The sequence below is a fragment of the Bombina bombina genome, chromosome 5, assembly GCF_027579735.1.
Source record: "Bombina bombina isolate aBomBom1 chromosome 5, aBomBom1.pri, whole genome shotgun sequence".
Taxonomy (NCBI): domain Eukaryota; kingdom Metazoa; phylum Chordata; class Amphibia; order Anura; family Bombinatoridae; genus Bombina; species Bombina bombina.
In genome coordinates this window covers 322,692,878-322,715,087 of record NC_069503.1, presented here as the reverse complement: position 1 = coordinate 322,715,087, position 22,210 = coordinate 322,692,878, and the positions used below count along the sequence as shown (strand labels likewise).

At 37.0% G+C, this 22,210-nt stretch overlaps 1 protein-coding gene across 2 annotated transcripts in view; it reads left to right on the top strand.

Moving 5' to 3' along the window:
- The window catches only part of ETV1 (ETS variant transcription factor 1), a 92,623-nt gene extending 73,712 nt beyond the window's left edge, over nt 1-18,911 (top strand). For both annotated transcript variants that reach the window (XM_053714108.1, XM_053714109.1), the window contains 3 exons: nt 11,572-11,741; nt 14,237-14,338; nt 16,548-18,911. In XM_053714108.1, coding sequence (XP_053570083.1) covers nt 11,572-11,741; nt 14,237-14,338; nt 16,548-16,769 — 494 coding nt within the window. In that variant the 3' untranslated portion in view covers nt 16,770-18,911. The remainder of the gene's footprint in view (nt 1-11,571; nt 11,742-14,236; nt 14,339-16,547) is intronic.
- Nucleotides 18,912-22,210: the final 3,299 nt, after the last annotated feature.

The window sequence follows — 22,210 nt, the reverse complement described above, 5'->3', positions numbered from 1 at the left end:
ACTTTTGCAAGTTATACGACCCTTTATTGTGTGAAAGGACCCATATTTATCACAAAAGTTCTTGCCTACTAACATATTAGTGCAGACTGAGCAGTGTAAGCACTTAAAGTTCCCATTCTTTTTATTGGTTAACCAATTTCCTGTATTTTTATTTTCAAAGTGGCTCTGAACTAGAAAATCCTTTAAATTTGGTGCTCTTTTCGGAGTCATGAGTGGAGATGGTCCTACAAATTTACCTATTGATTTGTCAATCCACAATATGTGCCAATGTTTGTTTAGGATTGAACGTATGTCCTGCCATTTATGGTTGTAAGTTCCTATAAATCGAATTAAGGATGATTCCGTTGTATCATCTGATTTTTCATATAGTAGGTCATCCCTGTCCTTATTTTTAGTCTTATTAAATGCTTTCTTTAAACATTGTTGTGTATAGCCTCTTGCTCTAAATCTTTTATTTAGAGTACCTGCTTCAATTTTGAATTGTTCACTGTCTGAGCAGTTTCTTTTGTGTCTTAAAAATTAGCCATAGGGTATATTTCTCCAACATAGGTGTGTCCGGTCCACGGCGTCATCCTTACTTGTGGGATATTCTCCTCCCCAACAGGAAATGGCAAAGAGCCCAGCAAAGCTGGTCACATGATCCCTCCTAGGCTCCGCCTACCCCAGTCATTCTCTTTGCCGTTGTACAGGCAACATCTCCACGGAGATGGCTTAGAGTTTTTTAGTGTTTAACTGTAGTTTTTCATTATTCAATCAAGAGTTTGTTATTTTCAAATAGTGCTGGTACGTACTATTTACTCAGAAACAGAAAAGAGATGAAGAATTCTGTTTGTATGAGGAAAATGATTTTAGCAACCGTAACTAAAATCCATGGCTGTTCCACACAGGACTGTTGAGAGCAATTAACTTCAGTTGGGGGAACAGTTTGCAGTCCTTTGCTGCTTGAGGTATGACACATTCTAACAAGACGATGTAATGCTGGAAGCTGTCATTTTCCCTATGGGATCCGGTAAGCCATGTTTATTACGATTGTAAATAAGGGCTTCACAAGGGCTTATTTAGACTGTAGACCTTTTTTGGGCTAAATCGATTGATATTAACACTTATTTAGCCTTGAGGAATCATTTATTCTGGGTATTTTGATATAATAATATCGGCAGGCACTGTTTTAGACACCTTATTCTTTAGGGGCTTTCCCAAAGCATAGGCAGAGTCTCATTTTCGCGCCGGTGTTGCGCACTTGTTTTTGAGAGGCATGGCATGCAGTCGCATGTGAGAGGAGCTCTGATACTTATAAAAGACTTCTGAAGGCGTCATTTGGTATCGTATTCCCCTTTGGGTTTGGTTGGGTCTCAGCAAAGCAGATACCAGGGACTGTAAAGGGGTTAAAGCTTAAAACGGCTCCGGTTCCGTTATTTTAAGGGTTAAAGCTTCCAAAATTGGTGTGCAATATTTTCAAGGCTTTAAGACACTGTGGTGAAAGTTTGGTGAATTTTGAACAATTCCTTCATGTTTTTTCGCAATTGCAGTAATAAAGTGTGTTCAGTTTAAAATTTAAAGTGACAGTAACGGTTTTATTTCAAAACGTTTTTTGTACTTTCTTATCAAGTTTATGCCTGTTTAACATGTCTGAACTACCAGATAGACTGTGTTCTGAATGTGGGGAAGCCAGAATTCCTATTCATTTAAATAAATGTGATTTATGTGATAATGACAATGATGCCCAAGATGATTCCTCAAGTGAGGGGAGTAAGCATGGTACTGCATCATTCCCTCCTTCGTCTACACGAGTCTTGCCCACTCAGGAGGCCCCTAGTACATCTAGCGCGCCAATACTCCTTACTATGCAACAATTAACGGCTGTAATGGATAATTCTGTCAAAAACATTTTAGCCAAAATGAACCCTTGTCAGCGTAAGCGTGGATGCTCTGTTTTAGTTACTGAAGAGCATGACGACGCTGATATTAATATCTCTGAAGGGCCCCTAACCCAATCTGAGGGGGCCAGGGAGGTTTTGTCTGAGGGAGAAATTACTGATTTAGGGAACATTTCTCAGCAGGCTGAATCTGATGTGATTACTTTTAAATTTAAATTGGAACATCTCCGCATTTTGCTTAAGGAGGTATTATCCACTCTGGATGATTGTGAAAATTTGGTCATCCCAGAGAAACTATGTAAAATGGACAAGTTCCTAGAGGTGCCGGGGCTCCCAGAAGCTTTTCCTATACCCAAGCGGGTGGCGGACATTGTTAATAAAGAATGGGAAAGGCCCGGTATTCCTTTCGTCCCTCCCCCCATATTTAAAAAATTGTTTCCTATGGTCGACCCCAGAAAGGACTTATGGCAGTCAGTCCCCAAGGTCGAGGGAGCGGTTTCTACTTTAAACAAACGCACCACTATTCCCATAGAGGATAGTTGTGCTTTCAAAGATCCTATGGATAAAAAATTAGAAGGTTTGCTTAAAAAGATGTTTGTTCAGCAGGGTTACCTTCTACAACCCATTTCATGCATTGTCCCTGTCACTACAGCCGCATATTTCTGGTTTGATGAACTGATTAAGGTGCTCGATAGTGACTCTCCTCCTTATGAGGACATTATGGACAGAGTCAATGCTCTCAAATTGGCTAATTCTTTCACTCTAGACGCCTCTTTGCAATTGGCTAAGTTAGCGGCTAAGAATTCTGGGTTTGCTATTGTGGCGCGCAGAGCGCTTTGGTTGAAATCTTGGTCGGCTGATGCGTCTTCCAAGAACAAGCTACTAAACATTCCTTTCAAGGGGAAAACGCTGTTTGGTCCTGACTTGAAAGAGATTATCTCTGATATCACTGGGGGTAAGGGCCATGCCCTTCCTCAGGATCGGCCTTTCAAGGCAAAAAATAGACCTAATTTTCGTCCCTTTCGTAAAAACGGACCAGCCCAAGGTGCTACGTCCTCTAAGCAAGAGGGTAATACTTCTCAGGCCAAGCCAGCTTGGAGACCAATGCAAGGCTGGAACAAGGGAAAGCAGGCCAAGAAACCTGCCACTGCTACCAAGACAGCATGAAATATTGGCCCCCGATCCGGGACCGGATCTGGTGGGGGGCAGACTCTCTCTCTTCGCTCAGGCTTGGGCAAGAGATGTTCTGGATCCTTGGGCGCTAGAAATAGTCTCCCAGGGTTATCTTCTGGAATTCAAGGGACTTCCCCCAAGGGGGAGGTTCCACAGGTCTCAGTTGTCTTCAGACCACATAAAAAGACAGGCGTTCTTACATTGTGTAGAAGACCTGTTAAAAATGGGAGTGATTCATCCTGTTCCATTGAGAGAACAAGGGATGGGGTTCTACTCCAATCTGTTCATAGTTCCCAAAAAAGAGGGAACGTTCAGACCAATCCTAGATCTCAAGATCTTAAACAAATTTCTCAAGGTCCCATCGTTCAAGATGGAAACCATTCGAACTATCCTTCCTTCCATCCAGGAAGGTCAATTCATGACCACGGTGGATTTAAAGGATGCGTATCTACATATTCCTATCCACAAGGAACATCATCGGTTCCTAAGGTTTGCATTCCTGGACAAACATTACCAGTTCGTGGCGCTTCCTTTCGGATTAGCCACTGCTCCAAGGATTTTCACAAAGGTACTAGGGTCCCTTCTAGCGGTGCTAAGACCAAGGGGCATTGCAGTAGTACCCTACCTGGACGACATTCTGATTCAAGCGTCGTCCCTCCCTCGAGCAAAGGCTCACACGGACATCGTCCTGGCCTTTCTCAGATCTCACGGCTGGAAAGTGAACGTGGAAAAGAGTTCTCTATCCCCGTCAACAAGGGTTCCCTTCTTGGGAACAATTATAGATTCCTCAGAAATGAGGATTTTTCTAACAGAGGCCAGAATAACAAAGCTTCTGGACTCTTGTCGGATTCTTCATTCCGTTCCTCTTCCTTCCGTAGCTCAGTGCATGGAAGTGATCGGGTTGATGGTAGCGGCAATGGACATAGTTCCTTTTGCGCGCATCCATCTAAGACCATTACAACTGTGCATGCTCAGTCAGTGGAATGGGGACTATACAGACTTGTCTCCAAAGATACAAGTAAATCAGAGGATCAGAGACTCACTCCGTTGGTGGCTGTCCCTGGACAACCTGTCACAAGGGATGACATTCCGCAGACCAGAGTGGGTCATTGTCACGACCGACGCCAGTCTGACGGGCTGGGGCGCGGTCTGGGGATCCCTGAAAGCTCAGGGTCTTTGGTCTCGGGAAGAATCTCTTCTACCGATAAATATTCTGGAACTGAGAGCGATATTCAATGCTCTCAAGGCTTGGCCTCAGCTAGCAAGGACCAAGTTCATACGGTTTCAATCAGACAACATGACGACTGTTGCGTACATCAACCATCAGGGGGGAACAAGGAGTTCCCTAGCGATGGAGGAAGTGACCAAGATTATTCTATGGGCGGAGTCTCACTCCTGCCACCTGTCTGCTATCCACATCCCGGGAGTGGAAAATTGGGAAGCGGATTTTCTGAGTCGTCAGACATTGCATCCGGGGGAGTGGGAACTCCATCCGGAAATCTTTGCCCTAGTCACTCAGCTGTGGGGCATTCCAGACATGGATCTAATGGCCTCTCGTCAGAACTTCAAAGTTCCCTGTTACGGGTCCAGATCCAGGGATCCCAAGGCGGCTCTAGTGGATGCACTAGTAGCACCTTGGACCTTCAAACTAGCTTATGTGTTTCCGCCGTTTCCTCTCATTCCCAGGCTGGTAGCCAGGATCAATCAGGAGAGGGCGTCGGTGATCTTGATAGCTCCTGCGTGGCCACGCAGGACTTGGTATGCAGATCTGGTGAATATGTCATCGGCTCCACCTTGGAAGCTACCTTTGAGACGAGACCTTCTTGTTCAGGGTCCGTTCGAACATCCGAATCTGGTTTCACTCCAGCTGACTGCCTGGAGATTGAACGCTTGATTTTATCGAAGCGAGGTTTCTCAGATTCTGTTATCGATACTCTTGTTCAGGCCAGAAAGCCTGTAACTAGAAAGATTTACCACAAAATTTGGAAAAAATATATCTGTTGGTGTGAATCTAAAGGATTCCCTTGGGACAAGGTTAAGATTCCTAGGATTCTATCCTTCCTTCAAGAAGGATTGGAAAAAGGATTATCGGCAAGTTCCCTGAAGGGACAGATTTCTGCCTTGTCGGTGTTACTTCACAAAAAGCTGGCAGCTGTGCCAGATGTTCAAGCCTTTGTTCAGGCTTTGGTTAGAATTAAGCCTGTTTACAAACCTTTGACTCCTCCTTGGAGTCTCAATTTAGTTCTTTCAGTTCTTCAGGGGGTTCCGTTTGAACCCTTACATTCCGTTGATATTAAGTTATTATCTTGGAAAGTTTTGTTTTTAGTTGCAATTTCTTCTGCTAGAAGAGTTTCAGAATTATCTGCTCTGCAGTGTTCCCCTCCTTATCTGGTGTTCCATGCAGATAAGGTGGTTTTACGTACTAAACCTGGTTTTCTTCCGAAAGTTGTTTCTAACAAAAACATTAACCAGGAGATTATCGTGCCTTCTCTGTGTCCAAAACCAGTTTCAAAGAAGGAACGTTTGTTGCACAATTTGGATGTTGTTCGCGCTCTAAAATTCTATTTAGATGCTACAAAGGATTTTAGACAAACATCTTCCTTGTTTGTTGTTTATTCAGGTAAAAGGAGAGGTCAAAAAGCAACTTCTACCTCTCTCTCTTTTTGGATTAAAAGCATCATCAGATTGGCTTACGAGACTGCCGGACGGCAGCCTCCTGAAAGAATCACAGCTCATTCCACTAGGGCTGTGGCTTCCACATGGGCCTTCAAGAACGAGGCTTCTGTTGATCAGATATGTAGGGCAGCGACTTGGTCTTCACTGCACACTTTTACCAAATTTTACAAGTTTGATACTTTTGATTCTTCTGAGGCTATTTTTGGGAGAAAGGTTTTGCAAGCCGTGGTGCCTTCCATTTAGGTGACCTGATTTGCTCCCTCCCTTCATCCGTGTCCTAAAGCTTTGGTATTGGTTCCCACAAGTAAGGATGACGCCGTGGACCGGACACACCTATGTTGGAGAAAACAGAATTTATGTTTACCTGATAAATTTCTTTCTCCAACGGTGTGTCCGGTCCACGGCCCGCCCTGGTTTTTTTAATCAGGTCTGATAATTTATTTTCTTTAACTACAGTCACCACGGTACCATATGGTTTCTCCTATGCTAATATTCCTCCTTAACGTCGGTCGAATGACTGGGGTAGGCGGAGCCTAGGAGGGATCATGTGACCAGCTTTGCTGGGCTCTTTGCCATTTCCTGTTGGGGAGGAGAATATCCCACAAGTAAGGATGACGCCGTGGACCGGACACACCGTTGGAGAAAGAAATTTATCAGGTAAACATAAATTCTGTTTTTGTATTAATTTTTTAGGATGGTGACTGTCAAATGCTAGTAATGAGTTTCCTGCAGTCTCTTTGGGAAATGTTGCTGTTTTGAGGCAATTTTTGTCATTGATAATGCGTAAGTCAAGAAATGTAATCTCATTTTTACTATAGGTGTAGGTGAATTTTAAATTCCAGTCATTATTGTTTAATTTTTGCATAAACTCTATCAATTTCATCTCTGTGTCCTCCCATAGGAGGAACACGTCATCGATGAATCTTAGCCATAAAGAGATGGAGTCATTTATCTCAGCACTATTTAGAATTTGATCAAATTCCCATTTTCCTAGGTAGAGGCAAGCAAATGTGGGGGCACAGCAAGTCCCCATTGCTGTTCCTAGATTTTGTTGGTAACATTTGTTTCCAAACACAAAATAATTATGTTTTAAAATAAAAGATAAAAGTTCCAATACAAAATTTGTATGTTTCTCATATTCTGAGCCTCTTTGAATTAGGAAATATTTGATTGCCTCTACCCCTTTATCATGAGGGATGCTTGAGTAAAGTGACTCTACATCTATTGCAACCAATAAAGTATTTGCAGATACACTTATATCATTAAGTTTTTTCAATACATCTAATGTGTCTTTAATGTATGAGGGGAGATTTAGTAAATTAGGTCTAAGGCAGAAATCCACATACTGTGAAATTTTCTCAGTTAGGGAGCCCTTGCCCGATATAATGGGGCGACCTGGAGGTGGCAGTTTATTTTTGTGGAGTTTTGGTATGCTGTAAAATGTTGCAGTTTTTGGAAATTTGACAAATAAAAAGTCAAATTCTCTTTGGTTTATAACGCCTTCATCTTTTGCTTTCATTAAAATTTGAAACAATTTTTCTTTGTAGATCTCAGTGGGGTTAAAGTGTAAAGTACTGTATTGTTTTTTGTCTCTTAGTTGTCTTTGACATTCATCAACATAGTCCTTGGTGTTTAGAACTACAATATTGCCGCCCTTATCTGATGGCTTAATGGTTATACTGATGTCATTTTTTAAGTTATTTAGTGCATTTCTCTGTTTCTTTGTTAAGTTATAAGGTAGGGGCTCATTTGTACTTAAAAGATCAATATCTCTTTCCACTAACTTGACAAAATTATGAATAAGGGGAATACTGGATAGTACTGGCATGTATTCTGACTTCTTCTTGAAGTCACTAAAGCCTATGGCTATTTTCTCACTTGGTTGGCCTGATATTTCTTCCTGTAATTCCTCTAAGATTTTTACACTTTGCCTATCATGTATATTTAAAGTCTTTTTGTCTGTTTTGTTTTCAAAAGTTTTATTTAAAACTATTTTTCGAGCAAATAGGTGGAGGTCTTTAACCAACTCAAACTTATCTAATTTGTTCACTGGTGAGAAAGTTAATCCTTTTTCTAAAACCTCTATTTGACTGTCAGTAAGATTTTTTTCTGACAGATTGACAACATTTATAGGTTTCTTTTCCTCCTCTGTCTGAGTGGGTATCTGCGTCTGCCTCTGCCCCTGCCATCTGTGTTTCCTCCCCCCTCTCCTTGGTTTGTGTTTTTGTGTCCTAAAAAACTTTTTTGCTGTTCTCTGTAGGAATTTTGTGTTTTATTTTCATCTCCACTCGAGATTTCTGTTTCAGAGCCACTAGAGGCACTGTATGTGTAGTTATATACCTTTTTATCCTGATAATCTTGCCAATCTCTTTGATATTTCTTTTTCTTTCTAAATTTTATTGAATCTTGGATTTTACGTAGCTCAACTTTTGCTAGGCCCATCAGTCTCTCATATTCATCCTTTCCTTTCCAAGCATCTATCTCATTAAAAACAAATGCACAAAAACTAGCAGTATAGCACGTCATTTTGCACAGTGTCACAATAGTGACAAAAGACTGTTAAAATTCAGAGGCTTGGAAATAGTAGACCTGAAAGGTAGAGGAGGAAATCTAGACAAGATTCTACTGTGTAAAGAAAGCAAATGGATCTTTAACCTAAGAAGTTTAAAACCAGATGGCCTAAATGAAGAGCTAAATTTTGGCTCATTTTTAGGAGACTGAAGCAATATATACAGAATATCATTACTAAGGTATCCCACTAAATTGCCCACAAGAAATAAAGTTATTCCCTCAAAGGAATATTTAATATAAAATTGGTATTGTAGACTTTGCACTGTATGAACAAATATAACTGAAATATATTATATAGAAAATGTGTGATTTTGAAAAAGGCCAATAGCATAGCAATATAAATATTTATAACTGTTTGACATTTCACCTGTACGGCTAGAAATATACTATGTACCTGAAAAAGCCAATTAAAGGCGGAGCATACTGTTTAAATGCTATGGAGAGCAATCTCCAATCATACACAGCCGGAAGAAGCCCGATTGGACCCCGGGTGAAACGCGCGTAGCTGCTTGTTTGTTTGTTTGTTTGGAGCGGTGCAGCAGCTGTGCACCGTCCAAAAAAGCTGACCCTCAAACAAAATCATACTCCGGTGTGAACCAAGGCGTGCAGAAGCACAGAAAGAGCCAAGAAAGAACGGAGAAAAAAGCAAAGGGGAATCTCCCAAACCGGTTTGAAACAAAAATTGGAAGCAACGAGCAGGTAGATATAACACCATAACACGCCACTGACGGAACACCGAGGAAGCAGGTACTTGTTTCATTATACCTCTACACGCAATACAGAACTGTCACAGCGAGTTTAATGTGGTATGGAAAAGTTGCCACTTTTTTCTGCTATTTGTGATACAGTTACAATTTGCATTGGGAATACGAAGATACAAGTTTGAAACCCACAGAGTCAGTGTTACAATACAATTGGTGCTGTCCCTGCATTAACGTTGCTTTCTATCTCTGGGATTACAAATGTGCCATTAATCAGGCATTTTGAAACAAATCAATACTGGTCAAATGAATGGACCAACTTAGTTACTCCTATTTAACAACCCGGGTTGTGGACTTTTGAACTTTATGAACATTTGGGGGTCATGCTTATGATTTATTGTCATGCTGAAATTAATATATAAATCCTTTTAAAACGCATTTTCTAATGTATGTGTATCATTTACTCCTTAATTTTTCCCTGCTTTAAACTATATATATTTTTCCAGACATGGTTGGGTGCTGGATAAATAAGGGTCTGAGTTTTCTTGTTTATATGTATATATATATATATATATATATATATAATATATCTGTGTCTGTATGTATGTATGTACAGCAGATGAGGCTGGCAGATGCTGTAACAATGGTCTGTTGTGTTTATGGAAGCATGTCCCTGTTTAGTAAATGGAACTGTTGTCAGCCAGTAAGCAGTTGATTCTTCAGTATCAGTTGTGCACAAACATGCATTCCATACTAGTTTCACTATTGTAAACTGTTCTAAAAGCCTTTTTTGTACTAAAAATATTTTAACATATTTATTGGCTCCTTTTTCATATGCATGATAGAACCTTTTTGAGAGAATAGCACTTTAATCCCCCATTTATTTACTCAATTGTTATTGTGAGGGGGATAATAGCAAAACATTGAAAACAAATAGTTTCAAATTTGGAGGCTTCTGAAAATATTAAATACAATAGGGAAATCTGTCCTATAATGATTGTTTAATATTTATTTAGTAACCAAAAAAAGATTGCTTCATGTCAACAATGCTGGCATAAAGTTGGGCTGAGCACAATATCTCTGGAGATGATGACAAGATTAAACATGCACTATTCCTTGCTGATTTATAGTTTATTGACTTTTGATTATATTATTGCTAGTTTGTTTGAATAAGCCAATTCTCTGTACTACTTTGTTTGCAGATTCTGACAATCACTGTGGTTTAATACTAATTTTGTCCACTTGGCCTACCTGGAACTTAGAAAATATTTGTTTGTTTTCTTTATTAAAAGCTTCAAAGGTAACGTGTAATTTAAAGGGACAGTCTATTCCAAAATTGTTATTGTTTAAAAAGATAGATAATCCCTTTATTTCCCATTCCCCAGTTTTGCAAAACCAACACAATTATATTAATATATGTTTTACCTCTGTGATTACCTTGCATCTAAGCCTCTACAGACTGCCCCCTTATCTCAGTGATATTTACAGACCTGTATTTTAGCTAATTAGTGCAGACTTATGAATAACTTCATGGGAGTGAGGACAATGTTATCTAAATGGAACACATGAACTAGCAGAGACGATGTGAAAAACTGTAAAAACAAGAACTGTAGTGGCTTAGAGACAGTAAGAAATTTAGAGGTTAAAATGTTATGAAGTATATTAATATAACAATGTTGGTTGTGCAAAGCTGGCAAATGGGTAGTAGAAGCGTTTATCTATCTTTTTAAAAATTAAAAAAATTTGAGTAGACTGTCCCTTTAATATTTTTGTACCTACTTTGGAAGCTGTTAAATAAACAAAACCCTTTATTTATTTTTTCCCATAATTGTATGCACCAGTGTGGTGCAGTATTTCAAATGATTAAAAACTTTAAACATTTTTTAGATTTCACAAAATACATTTGTCACCAAATTATATTATAATTACTGTATGTGAAAATGAATATTAATGTCACAAACAGCAATTTATCGTTTATATTATTTAATCCAATTGTTATGACTGTGTATTTCTTCATTTATAACTATAAAAGAATATTCTTAAAGGGACACTGAACCCAATTTTTTTCTTTTGTGATTCAGATAGAGCATGCAATTTTAAGCAACTTTCTAATTTACTCCTATTATCAAATTTTCTTCGTTCTCTTGCTATCTTTATTTGAAATAAAATCCATCTAAGCTTTTTTGGGTTACAAACTCTGGACAGCACTTTTTGATTGGTGGATGGATTTTTTCCACCAATCAGCAAGGACAACCCAGGTTGTTCACCAAAATGGGCCGGCATCTATACTTAGATTCTTGCATTTCAAATAAAGATACCAAGAGAATAAAGAAAATTTGATAATAGGAGTAAATTAGAAAGCTGCTTAAAAATTCATGCTCTATCTGAATCACAAAAGAAACATTTTGGGTTCAGTGTCCCTTTAAAGTTTATACATGAAGAGAAACCTACTTATTTTATGTCTTAATTTCTATTCTTGTTTTTTAGATCCCTAGACTGTTTGTGCTTTTATCTTGCCACCATTATACAGGAAAGGAAAAGGAATAATGACAACATTCTGTTTTGCTTTTTAGGAGACATTAAACAAGAGCCAGGGATGTACCGTGAAGGACCTACGTATCAACGACGGGGTTCACTTCAACTCTGGCAGTTTTTGGTAGCACTTCTTGATGATCCTGCAAATTCCCACTTCATTGCTTGGACAGGAAGAGGCATGGAATTTAAACTAATTGAGCCAGAAGAGGTGTGTAAATATATCTTAAATAGAACATTTTGCAAACTAGATAAAAACCATTTCCTATTTCTTGACAGATTTGTGTCACCGGTATTAACATTAGGCTTTTGTACACCTAAAGCAATAGTGCTGTGAATAGAATATATTACTTAAAAGCTTAACGTTTTATGTCTGTAACAAAAATTACTGTTGTAACTTAATGGGCCTTTACATTAAAGGTTGGAAGTGAGGAAATAACAAGATTCGGGGTCACTAAGTCATTAAAGTTGGCTTCTATCTTGTACCACATTGTGGTTAATTTGTTACACAGACATTTCAAGGAGTCCAATGTGCACAGTCAGTTTCTTTCAGAATAGGGCTTTGTCTAGGAGAAGCTAAAATATTTGCACCATTATTCTTCATCATTTTTTGCTTTGGTAAAAAATACAAAATAAAAATTCATAAAGTTATTTTTTTTTAGCATGAAGTATTAGCTTTAAAGTGACTTCACCAGTAATATGAGATGAACAAGTGCAGTGTCAATTTAATAAAGCAATAATATATATAATATATTAATTTATTTTTTATGAAACTGAATCATTTTCTTCTTTTGCATGCTTTTTCTAGCCATATAGAAGTTAAAGAATTCATTTAATTCACACCACTTGATTTATGTTAACATTTTTAAATGCATAAGGAATAGTCAATACATTATAAATAATATAAATAAATAAAAAGAGGTGAAATGTGAAGAATCAATGCTTCCATGCCACTTTGACAAATAAATAAATACAAACCGTGAAAAAAATAGATTTTTTTAAATTAAATCGGTTAACGTATGCTTGTTGACACATAGGGGACAATTATCTAAACCTCGACCAGATCATACATGGTATTTCATGCCAACCCTTGCAGGGGTTGCCCTAGTGGAATTATCTTTAAAAAAGGCATTCCCTGCGAGTGGCGAGGTGTCTCCTATTGAAATTAATGGAGCTCTCTGGAAAGGGAAACTTCGATGTGTAGGGCCAAGTAAGTAGTGAGCAGCCAATTAAAATCACATTGCGCTGCTTTCTGCTTATAGCATCTTGCAATCGCCTATATTTTCATATGCACATGTTTTTCTTTTAGGGTATTAAGTACTTTGAGTATTTTGTCAAAACCTCAGCACTTTAACATCTGTAAAAAAAACGGAGAGAACTGTAGGGCTGACATTTTTACAGAATTATTTTGGGATTTGAGAGCGCATTCCATACACGCCTATGGAACGCCCATGTTCAGCCCATTTTATGATAAAACAACAATTACACTTTGTATTTTGTACTTTTAAATACAATTTTTTATGTGTTTTTTGCCCATCCAGTGTACTTAAATTACAATTTACACTGCGCATATTTCATACTATTTATTCCTGTGTAATTTACATACAAATTTTATGTTTTTCATAAAATGTGATTTTTAGTGTACAATTTTGTTACGGTTTTTGATGCACTTTAACAATACATTTTTTTCCTGTGTATTTTTATATGATTGGTTAAATTATTCATTTTGTATGCTTTTTAAATTACTATTTTCATTGTGCACTTTTGTAATGTATACATCTCCTTCCCATACTAAAATGCAGTAAGCGCCACTTAGCAAGACACCATGTTTGCAGGGTAAAAAGTGGCTTTATATAATTCCAACAGGGAAATAGAAGTACTGGCGAGCATTATTTAATAATCTTGCCAGCCCAGAGACCTTTAAATAATCGGCCCCATTTTAAAAAAAAATTAATTGTTCAGCTGATCTGGCAAATTAAAGTTTTCTGTCAAAAGGAATGTATGGATTTTATGAATTTGGTTGTTGCTGACAGAGAAAAATGAAGTACCGTGACCATGTTACTTCACTCCCTTATTGCTAGAGCTTGAAAAGGCAACACATAGAGTGCATGAGCAGGACAAATTTCTTATCAGGTGTATATTTATTTAGCTATAAATGTAAAAAGTCATAATAGGGCATATTTATCAAGCTCCGTACGGAGCTTGATGCCCCGCGGAAACAGAAGTTATGAAGCAGCGGTCTAAATACTGCTGCTCCATAACTTGTCCGTCTGCTCTGAGGCGGCGGAAAGAAATCGACAGAAATTAACCCGAACGAATACGATTGGGTTGATTGACACCCCCTGCTAGCGGCCGATTGGCAGCGAATCTGCAGGGAGTGGTATTGCACCAGCAGTTAACAAGAACTGCTGGTGCAATGATAAATGCCGAGAGCTTATGCTGTCGGCATCTATCGATGTGCAGCGGACATGATCCGCTATATCGGATCATGTCCGCTCGCACAATCATAAATATGCCCCAATGTGTTGTGTTTTTATCAGTTGGAAGAATCCAAATGTTGTAAAAGGGTTTGTAAACTTGTTGGTAACTATTCTGGTGTAGACATGGAGAAATGTTTAAAAAGAACTTTGAAATTTAAAACAAATTTTAAAATATAAATAGTTTCAGTGTGAATACTAACATACATTGTAATTATTGCTGTTACAGGTAGCACGTCGTTGGGGAATTCAGAAAAACAGACCAGCAATGAACTATGATAAACTTAGCCGCTCTCTGCGCTATTACTACGAGAAGGGAATCATGCAGAAGGTGAGGCATTATAGCAACTGTATGTCTTATCTTGTATTTAACTACAGGTTTTAAACCCTTCATTCAAACTTGCTTGGCACCAGAAAAAGGTTTCGATTTCGGTATAATTTGGCTTTTGAAATAGTTGTAGAGGGTACGGAAGCGGAGCAAAGTGTGAGCTTATGTTATTCAGGCAATATTTACATGTTATAATACAGCTTATACACGAGAACCTAAAGGTAGTTTTGTATAATTTGTAATACTTTTGTATACATAGGGCTAGATTTATCAATGGCTAGGCGAACTCTGTATGTGCTTTGCCTGTAACTGCGCCCCAGCTTGCCTCCGGAGAAGCGCACATGTGCGGCTGAATTAAAAAAAAAAAAAAAAAGACCTAACTTTGCGCAGGCGAGCTGGGGCGTAATAATGATAAATTTCACCTGTCGGAAAAAGCATTTACTCCCTATTTATCACAGTACATCCCTATAAATATTTACGCCGCCATGTTTTGATTATTAAAAAAGCATTTTTTAGGTAACTATTTAGCTTATATTTATATTATATAATGTTTCTGTGCTGTTTTTGCCATATGTTGATAATTTAAGATTGCAAAAATTAATATATCAATATATCGATATTTATATATACAACTGTTGGTACCCATATGCGCCTGTGGAAGCGCAAATTTCTAGCAATTACAGTCTTGGCGCTGAGCCTTTGAAAAATTTGTTAAAAGAAGAAAGTACTGCATCACAAGATGTTGAAGCATGTATTATAATGGTGTTTGCCTTAGTCTGTATGGTGAAATATACAACGCGCAATTGAAGCCGAAATTTCAGTTCCCTATCGGCGCCAAGCAATGATAAATAAGAAACTGGGTGTATTTGTAGGTCGGGCTGTTAAATTACGCTTATTACTAATGTATATTGTTGCACTCAGGAGTGTGCCAGTTCGCCTAGGCGAATGCAAGCGGAGTGCGAAGAAGTTTCTTTCAGATTTGCACAATTGTAGGCGCAGAGTGCTTTGATGAATATGACGATCGGTTGGTATGCGCTATTTTAGACGGAATTAAAGGAGAATGGCTTTGATTACCCCTTAGTACCATCAGAAAGACAGTACAGTACTGTAATCAGAGAGGCAACAGTTGTTGTTTTAAATAATTATAGACTATCATTTGCATTTTTAGAACACAAAAAACCCCAAAACACTGACAGAGGAGATTGTGCCTTTCAGGAGAGCAAAGTTAGTAATTTTAGATAAATATATATTTTTAAAAAATATTAATTAAAAAGTTTGGATTTCAGAATAAGTTTGGAATTCTGGATTCGGGGATTTTTACCTGTAACTGTTTATTACCCACACTATTTTACACTTTTGGATGTTAAAAGAATGTGTCTACTTTTTGGGTTTCCTGCTAATCCTGACTGCTATCCAAATCTAGACTAGAACTAACAAGTTTGTTTTTTATAGTAAATTACTACACAATAGCTCAAAATAGAAAGCTGTTCTTATATTCTTTTTTAATATATATATATATATATATATATATATATATATATATATATATATATATATATATATATATATATATATATTATAGTTTAAAATCCATTTTATGGTATTCAATATTTTACACTATCATCTACTGCTCCAACTTAGCATTTATAAAAACATTTTATTATAATGTTTTTTTTAATACTGGCCGGCTTATAGAATATTATACAGGATTTTGTATTAGATTGAGTGGTATTATTATTTAAATGAAATTGTTTAATATTTCTGATTGAAAATTTGAACATTCTGAAGAAGCATTTATGCAATTAGTAATATTTAGTGGTAGAAACAATATTTCTTATGGTTTCGGTTTACTCATTATTAGAAGCCAGATAAATAATTACCCATCCACAATGTCACTATACTTTACAGTATACTATGTAAAAGCTAACATTTCCTTGACATCTTTGTAAATTTTGAATTCCTAATACAAGTAATAAAATACTATCATTATTTTTATCATTTATTTGTATAGCGCCTCAAAATTCAGTGCATTTTAGGTTACAGCTGATGTATAATTATTATATGTTTGTTTTTGCAACACACATTAATTGCTGCTGTTCTTAATATATGTAAGATTACTATGTAAAATAAAATAACAATAGAATAAATAGAACTGGTATTCTTCTACATTTGGGGCTCATGTTTTGTGTTTTTGTTTCCTTTCATATTAAAGGTGGCTGGAGAGAGATATGTCTACAAATTTGTGTGTGATCCCGAAGCTCTTTTTTCAATGGCTTTCCCAGACAATCAGCGGCCATTATTGAAAACTGACATGGAACGACACATTAATGAAGAGGACACAGTACCATTGTCCCATTTTGATGAGAATATTCCATACATGCAAGATGGTGGATATTGTAATACTCATCCATATAATGAAGGATATGTGTACTGAATTCAAAGACTATGTACAAAATCCTTTTTTTCTTCAAGTTGCAAGAAAAGCAAAATGTACTTGTTATATTTTTGTTTATTTGTAGTACATGAATGAATTGAATGAATGGGCTTTCCTGTTGCATATCTCCTAATGTCTGCCATGGACAGCGCACTTTATTGAGGGGAAAAGGGGATGACAAACGTATGTAACAGGATGAAAAAGGCGGACATACTATTCATTTAAACTTGGGAAGGGAACTTAAAAGTTTTAGGTACTTCATTACTAAGTCATGTCTGTCTTTTTTTTATATAAAATCTTATCATATATTGTACATCTTTTTCTGGAAATACAGGGTACAGTTAATTTTTATTGTGTTAATAGCTACTTGAAAATAATCTGTTTCCTCTCCCCTACCATTTTTTTTTTTTTTTTTTACAGTTGCACTTGACAAATTTTTGTGAGAACCTAAGAAATGTTCTTTTCATCTTCAAATTTTAATTTCTGTATATTACTTTTGTTTTGCCATTTAGTTTACATGCTTTTCATGACAATGGAAGTTTCGTTTTGACGTCCGCTACGAAAACAAGTGTTTGGTAACAGCTTGATGCGAAAAGAAGAGCATAACTAAAACTACAAGCCGTTCAAATCAAAATGAAAGCATGGATTGTATGCATTGATAAAGATAAAAATGCCAAACAAAATCTTTTAATGTCCCACAGTACTTAAGCTATTTAATCAATAGGAATTAACTGTACTTGTTCACATATCTTATTATGCTGTTGTAGGCTACAGCAAGGACTCCTTGGAAAAATATCCAATACACTATATAGGTACTTTTAGTAATTTTAGACATGGTACCCATTAATATGCATATGCCTTTTATTGCCGTGTTATGTTGATAACATATAAATACTAGATAATGCTTCTGCTGCTGTCTTTTTTCTGTACTATTATCTTTGACGCTAAATTTACTACAGTCATTAAGCATTGCTCTATCTACAGGTAGCGGCGTTTCAGGACAAAATAGGTGACTTGAATCATTTATTGCTTAGTAAATAGCTTATCTGCACTGCAATCAGCTACTACTACTCGCATCGACAAATGAATAGTAAACTTCTGCTTGCTATGGGAAGCTAAGCTGGATATTTTGTATGTTTTGGTGAAGACATATGGACTGTCACAAAAAATATAATGAAGCCGCTGTATGGCCTGGTGGTGCTGGCACTGATGATATCACCTTGTTGTGGACACTCCATGTAAATTGAGAAAAAATGTTTGGGAAAAACATTTGTTTTTTGTTTGTTTTGGGTTTTTTTTTTTTCGTTTTATTTTTCAATGGGATTTGTGTACAGAAAGAATATGTATGGAAAATTTATGGGCACCTTTTATATATTTTTTTGTTTTTATTTGAGACATGAAAAATGTTGATACTAAGATGGAAATACTGATACGATTGTGTATACAAAAATATTATTTTATTTGATACCCTTAAAGGGACATAAAACTCATTTTTATATATGCACAGTATATATTGAGCTGCATTGTAAAAGATCTCCATACAAAATAAATGTTTTAAAAACATTTAAACTGTAATTTTGTTATTATATACCCTTTTGAAAAGCCGCTTTAGCCCTCTTCTATGGTTGTTTAGTGAGATATATACCTGAGCTCCTGCACTGATCATAAAATAACTGTTTAGAATGCTGTAGCGTTATGAATTCTGCAGTATGAACTCGATTTTCCCAGATATATACAGATAAATAATGAAAGTACATTGCAAGGCTTTTTTATTACACATAACTAAACATTTTATAGGGAATTCAATTTTGGGTTTTATGTCCCTTTAAATGACATTAACATGTAAAAAAAAAAAAAAGGCAAATTCTATTAACAGGAATAAACCTGCAGTACTGGAGTTATAAGTATGACAACCCATGCAGGGGATTAATGCAAATTTTACTATATACTTGGTCAACCAATTAAAAAGTGTAAACATTGCTTTCATGTATTTCTATACAATTTGTAATATGCAATAAGACCCTTAAACAATTTGTTTTATAAATTAATGTAATTTAATGTTACATATTATTCTCTTCACTGCCAAAGTTTTAATCAATAAACATTTTGCTCCTTTTTATCTTACGTAGGTAAGAAAATAAATACAGCATTTATTTTTTAGTATCCCAGATATACACAGATGACAAATTAATTACACTGGTAAAATTTTAACTTTTTTTTTTTTTTCTTCATCCAGTTCTGTAACAAACATGACAGTTGCCAATTTTATTACAACATTCTTTATAATTAAATAAATCTAAGCAGTTCTGTTAACAGTCTCTTTAGGTTCAACAGTTTTATTATAGTCGGGAACTATATAAGAGCAGCCTTGTTTTTGTCTTTTTTTTCTCTTTAGATGTTTGAATTTATGTGTCCATGTGTGTTGAGATTTTTGTCCATAACCTTAAAGTGAAAGTCAACCCTAGCATTTGTGAAACGCTAGGATTGACCATTGAAACAAATAAAGGGGACTTTAATTCATGAAGTGTAAAATACTTCATGCTGAAAGCTCCTTTATTTATTTCAAGCGTTGCCACACTCAGCTGCTAAGGAAACCCACGACTGAAAGCTATTTTGCTTGAGAGGTGATGTTTTCACCTCTTATCCAATAGCTGTGCTGGAAATTTGGCTTGTCTCCCTGTGGCGCAGGATTTCTCGCACACTATTTGCTAAGAGGTGGAAATGTAACCTCTTAGCAAAAAATAGCGTTCTGCCATGGTCTGCCTGAGCAACTCAGTGTGGAAATGCTTGAAACCAATAAAGGAGCTTTCAGCATGAAGTACTTTATACTTCATGAATGAAAGTCCCCTTTATTTGTTTCAATGGTCAATCCTATTTACTCTTAATTCTATAAATAAGATAGAAAATCAAAGAGTGCATATTTAAAAACAAACAAACTGATACACAGATCCTACTGTGGAAAGCATGTGTACTTCTTAGTGGATGGTAAAAAAGACTATTATTGGACAGAATGCTGATGGCTAAGATACTGTTAAAGGACCAGTAAATACAGGAGATTTACATAATCAACAAATACATGATAACAAGAGAATGCAATAGAACTTAGTCTAAACTTCAAATAAGTAGTAGATTTTATACTGACAAATGTCATAGTTATGTCTATTTCTACTCCCCCTGTATCAGGTGACAGTCATCAGCCAATCAGAAATCCATATACATACATTATATTTTGTGAATTCTTGCACATGCTCAGAAGTTGGTGACTCAAAAAGTGTAAATATAAAAAAAGTTTACATATTTTTAATGGAAGTAATTTGGAAAGTTGTTTAAAATTGTGTGCTCTATCTTAATCATGAAAGTTTAATTTTGACCTTAGTGTCCCTTTAAATAAAAACAATAACATTTATGCTTACCTGATAAATTTATTTATTTCTGGACATGGATAGTCCACGAGGTCATTCCAATTACTAGTGGGATATTCAACTCCTGGCCAGCAGGAGGAGGAAAAGAGCACCCCAGCTAAGCTGTTAAGTGTAACTTCCCTTACCCATAATACCCAGTCATTGAGCTGAAGGAAAAGGGAAAAAGAAGAAACACAAGGGGGAAAAAGGTGCCTGAAGTTTATTAAAAAAAAACAAAAAAAAAACAGCCAAGGTATAATGGAAAAAGAGGGCGGGGTCGTGGACTCTCCATGTCCGGAAATAAATAAATGTATCAGGTAAGCATACATTTTGTTATCTTTCCCATGACATGGAGAGTCCACAACATCATTCCTATTACTAGTGAGAACCAATACCCAAGCCAGAATACACGGAATGAACAGGGAGGGAGAACAAGGCAGGAGGACCAAAACAGAAGGCACCACCGCTTGAAGAACTTACAAGACTACAAGAGGCCTCAGCCGAGGCAAATTATAAAATTTGTAGATTTTTTAAAAAGAATGCAGAGGACCATGTTGCTGCCTTGCAAATCTGTTCCACAGAAGCTTCATTTTGAAAGTCCAAGATGAATCGTAATTCCCTCAGGAGGCTACCGTTCTCATAAACAAAACTAATCATACTTCTAAACCAGAGGAAAAGAGAAGTAAAACTGGCCTTCTGACCCTTACACTTTCCATAGAAAACAACAAACAGGGCAGAAGACAGCCGAGAATCTATAGTAGCTAGAAAGAAAATCTTTAGAGCACGACAACATCCAAGTTATGCAAAAGCAATCTTTAGGAGAATAAGGACAAAAAGAAGTAACAACAATGTCCTGATTAAAGATTTGTTCCAACACCACCTTAGGGAGAAAACCCAAATTAGTATGAAGGACCACCTTATCTGCATGAAAAATAAGGAAACAAAAACACACTGCAGAGTTGAAAGCTCAGAAACCCTGCAAGCGGAAGAAAAAGAAAGGAGAAACAAATTTCCAAGATAACAATGTAATATCAAAAACATGCATCAGCTCAAACGGAGCCTGCTACAAGACTCTAAGAACTAGGATAAGGTTCCAAGGAGGAGCAACAAGTTTAAACACAGGACGGATTCTGACCAGGGCCTGAACAAAAGCTTGAACATCTGGAATTTCAGAGTGCTCACTGACAAACCTTACTCCAGGCCATACCAAGAAAAGAAAAACCATTAGCTTCACAACAAAAAAGGTAATTACTCCATACTTTATGGTAAATCCTACGAGAAACAGGTTTACAAGCCTGAAACATATAATCAAAGACTGCCTCCGAAAAACCTTGTCTAGACAGGACTAGGTGTTCAATCTCCAAGCAGTCAGATTCAGAGAATCTAGAGTAGGATGAAGGAATGGACCCTGAAATAGAAGGTCCTTCCTTAGAGGAAAACTCCAAGGAGAAAGAGATGACATCCTGACCAGATGCGCGAACCAGATCCTGCAAGGTCATGTAGGAGCAATTAGAAATACAGATGCTCTCTCCTGATTCAAACGAGCAATGACTTGTGGAAGGAGAGCAAACGGAGGAAACGGGTAAGCCAGAGAGAAGATCCAAAGAACTGCTAACTTATCTATCAAAGCGGCCTGAAGACCTCTTGACCCTGATGTGAACTTTAGAACCTTGGCGTTTTGACATGACGCCATCAGATCCAACTCTGGGACCCCACCTGAGGATTAACTGAGAGAAAATATCTGGATGGAGAGCCCACTCCCCAGGATGAAAAGTCTGTCCGCTCAAAAAAATCCACCTCCCAGTAATCCACTCCTGGAATGTAAAATGGCAGATAGAAGACAATTGCGAGCTTCGGGCTACTGCAGAATGCGAGTCACCTTCATAGCCAAGGAACTCCAAGTTCCTCCCTGGTAGTTGAAAGAAGCCACTGAGGTGAAGATATCTGACTGGACTAAAGCAAATTGAGGCCAAGCTACCAAGGCATTGAAGGTTGCTCTCAACTCGAAGATGTCTATGGGGAGATAATACTCCTCCAGAG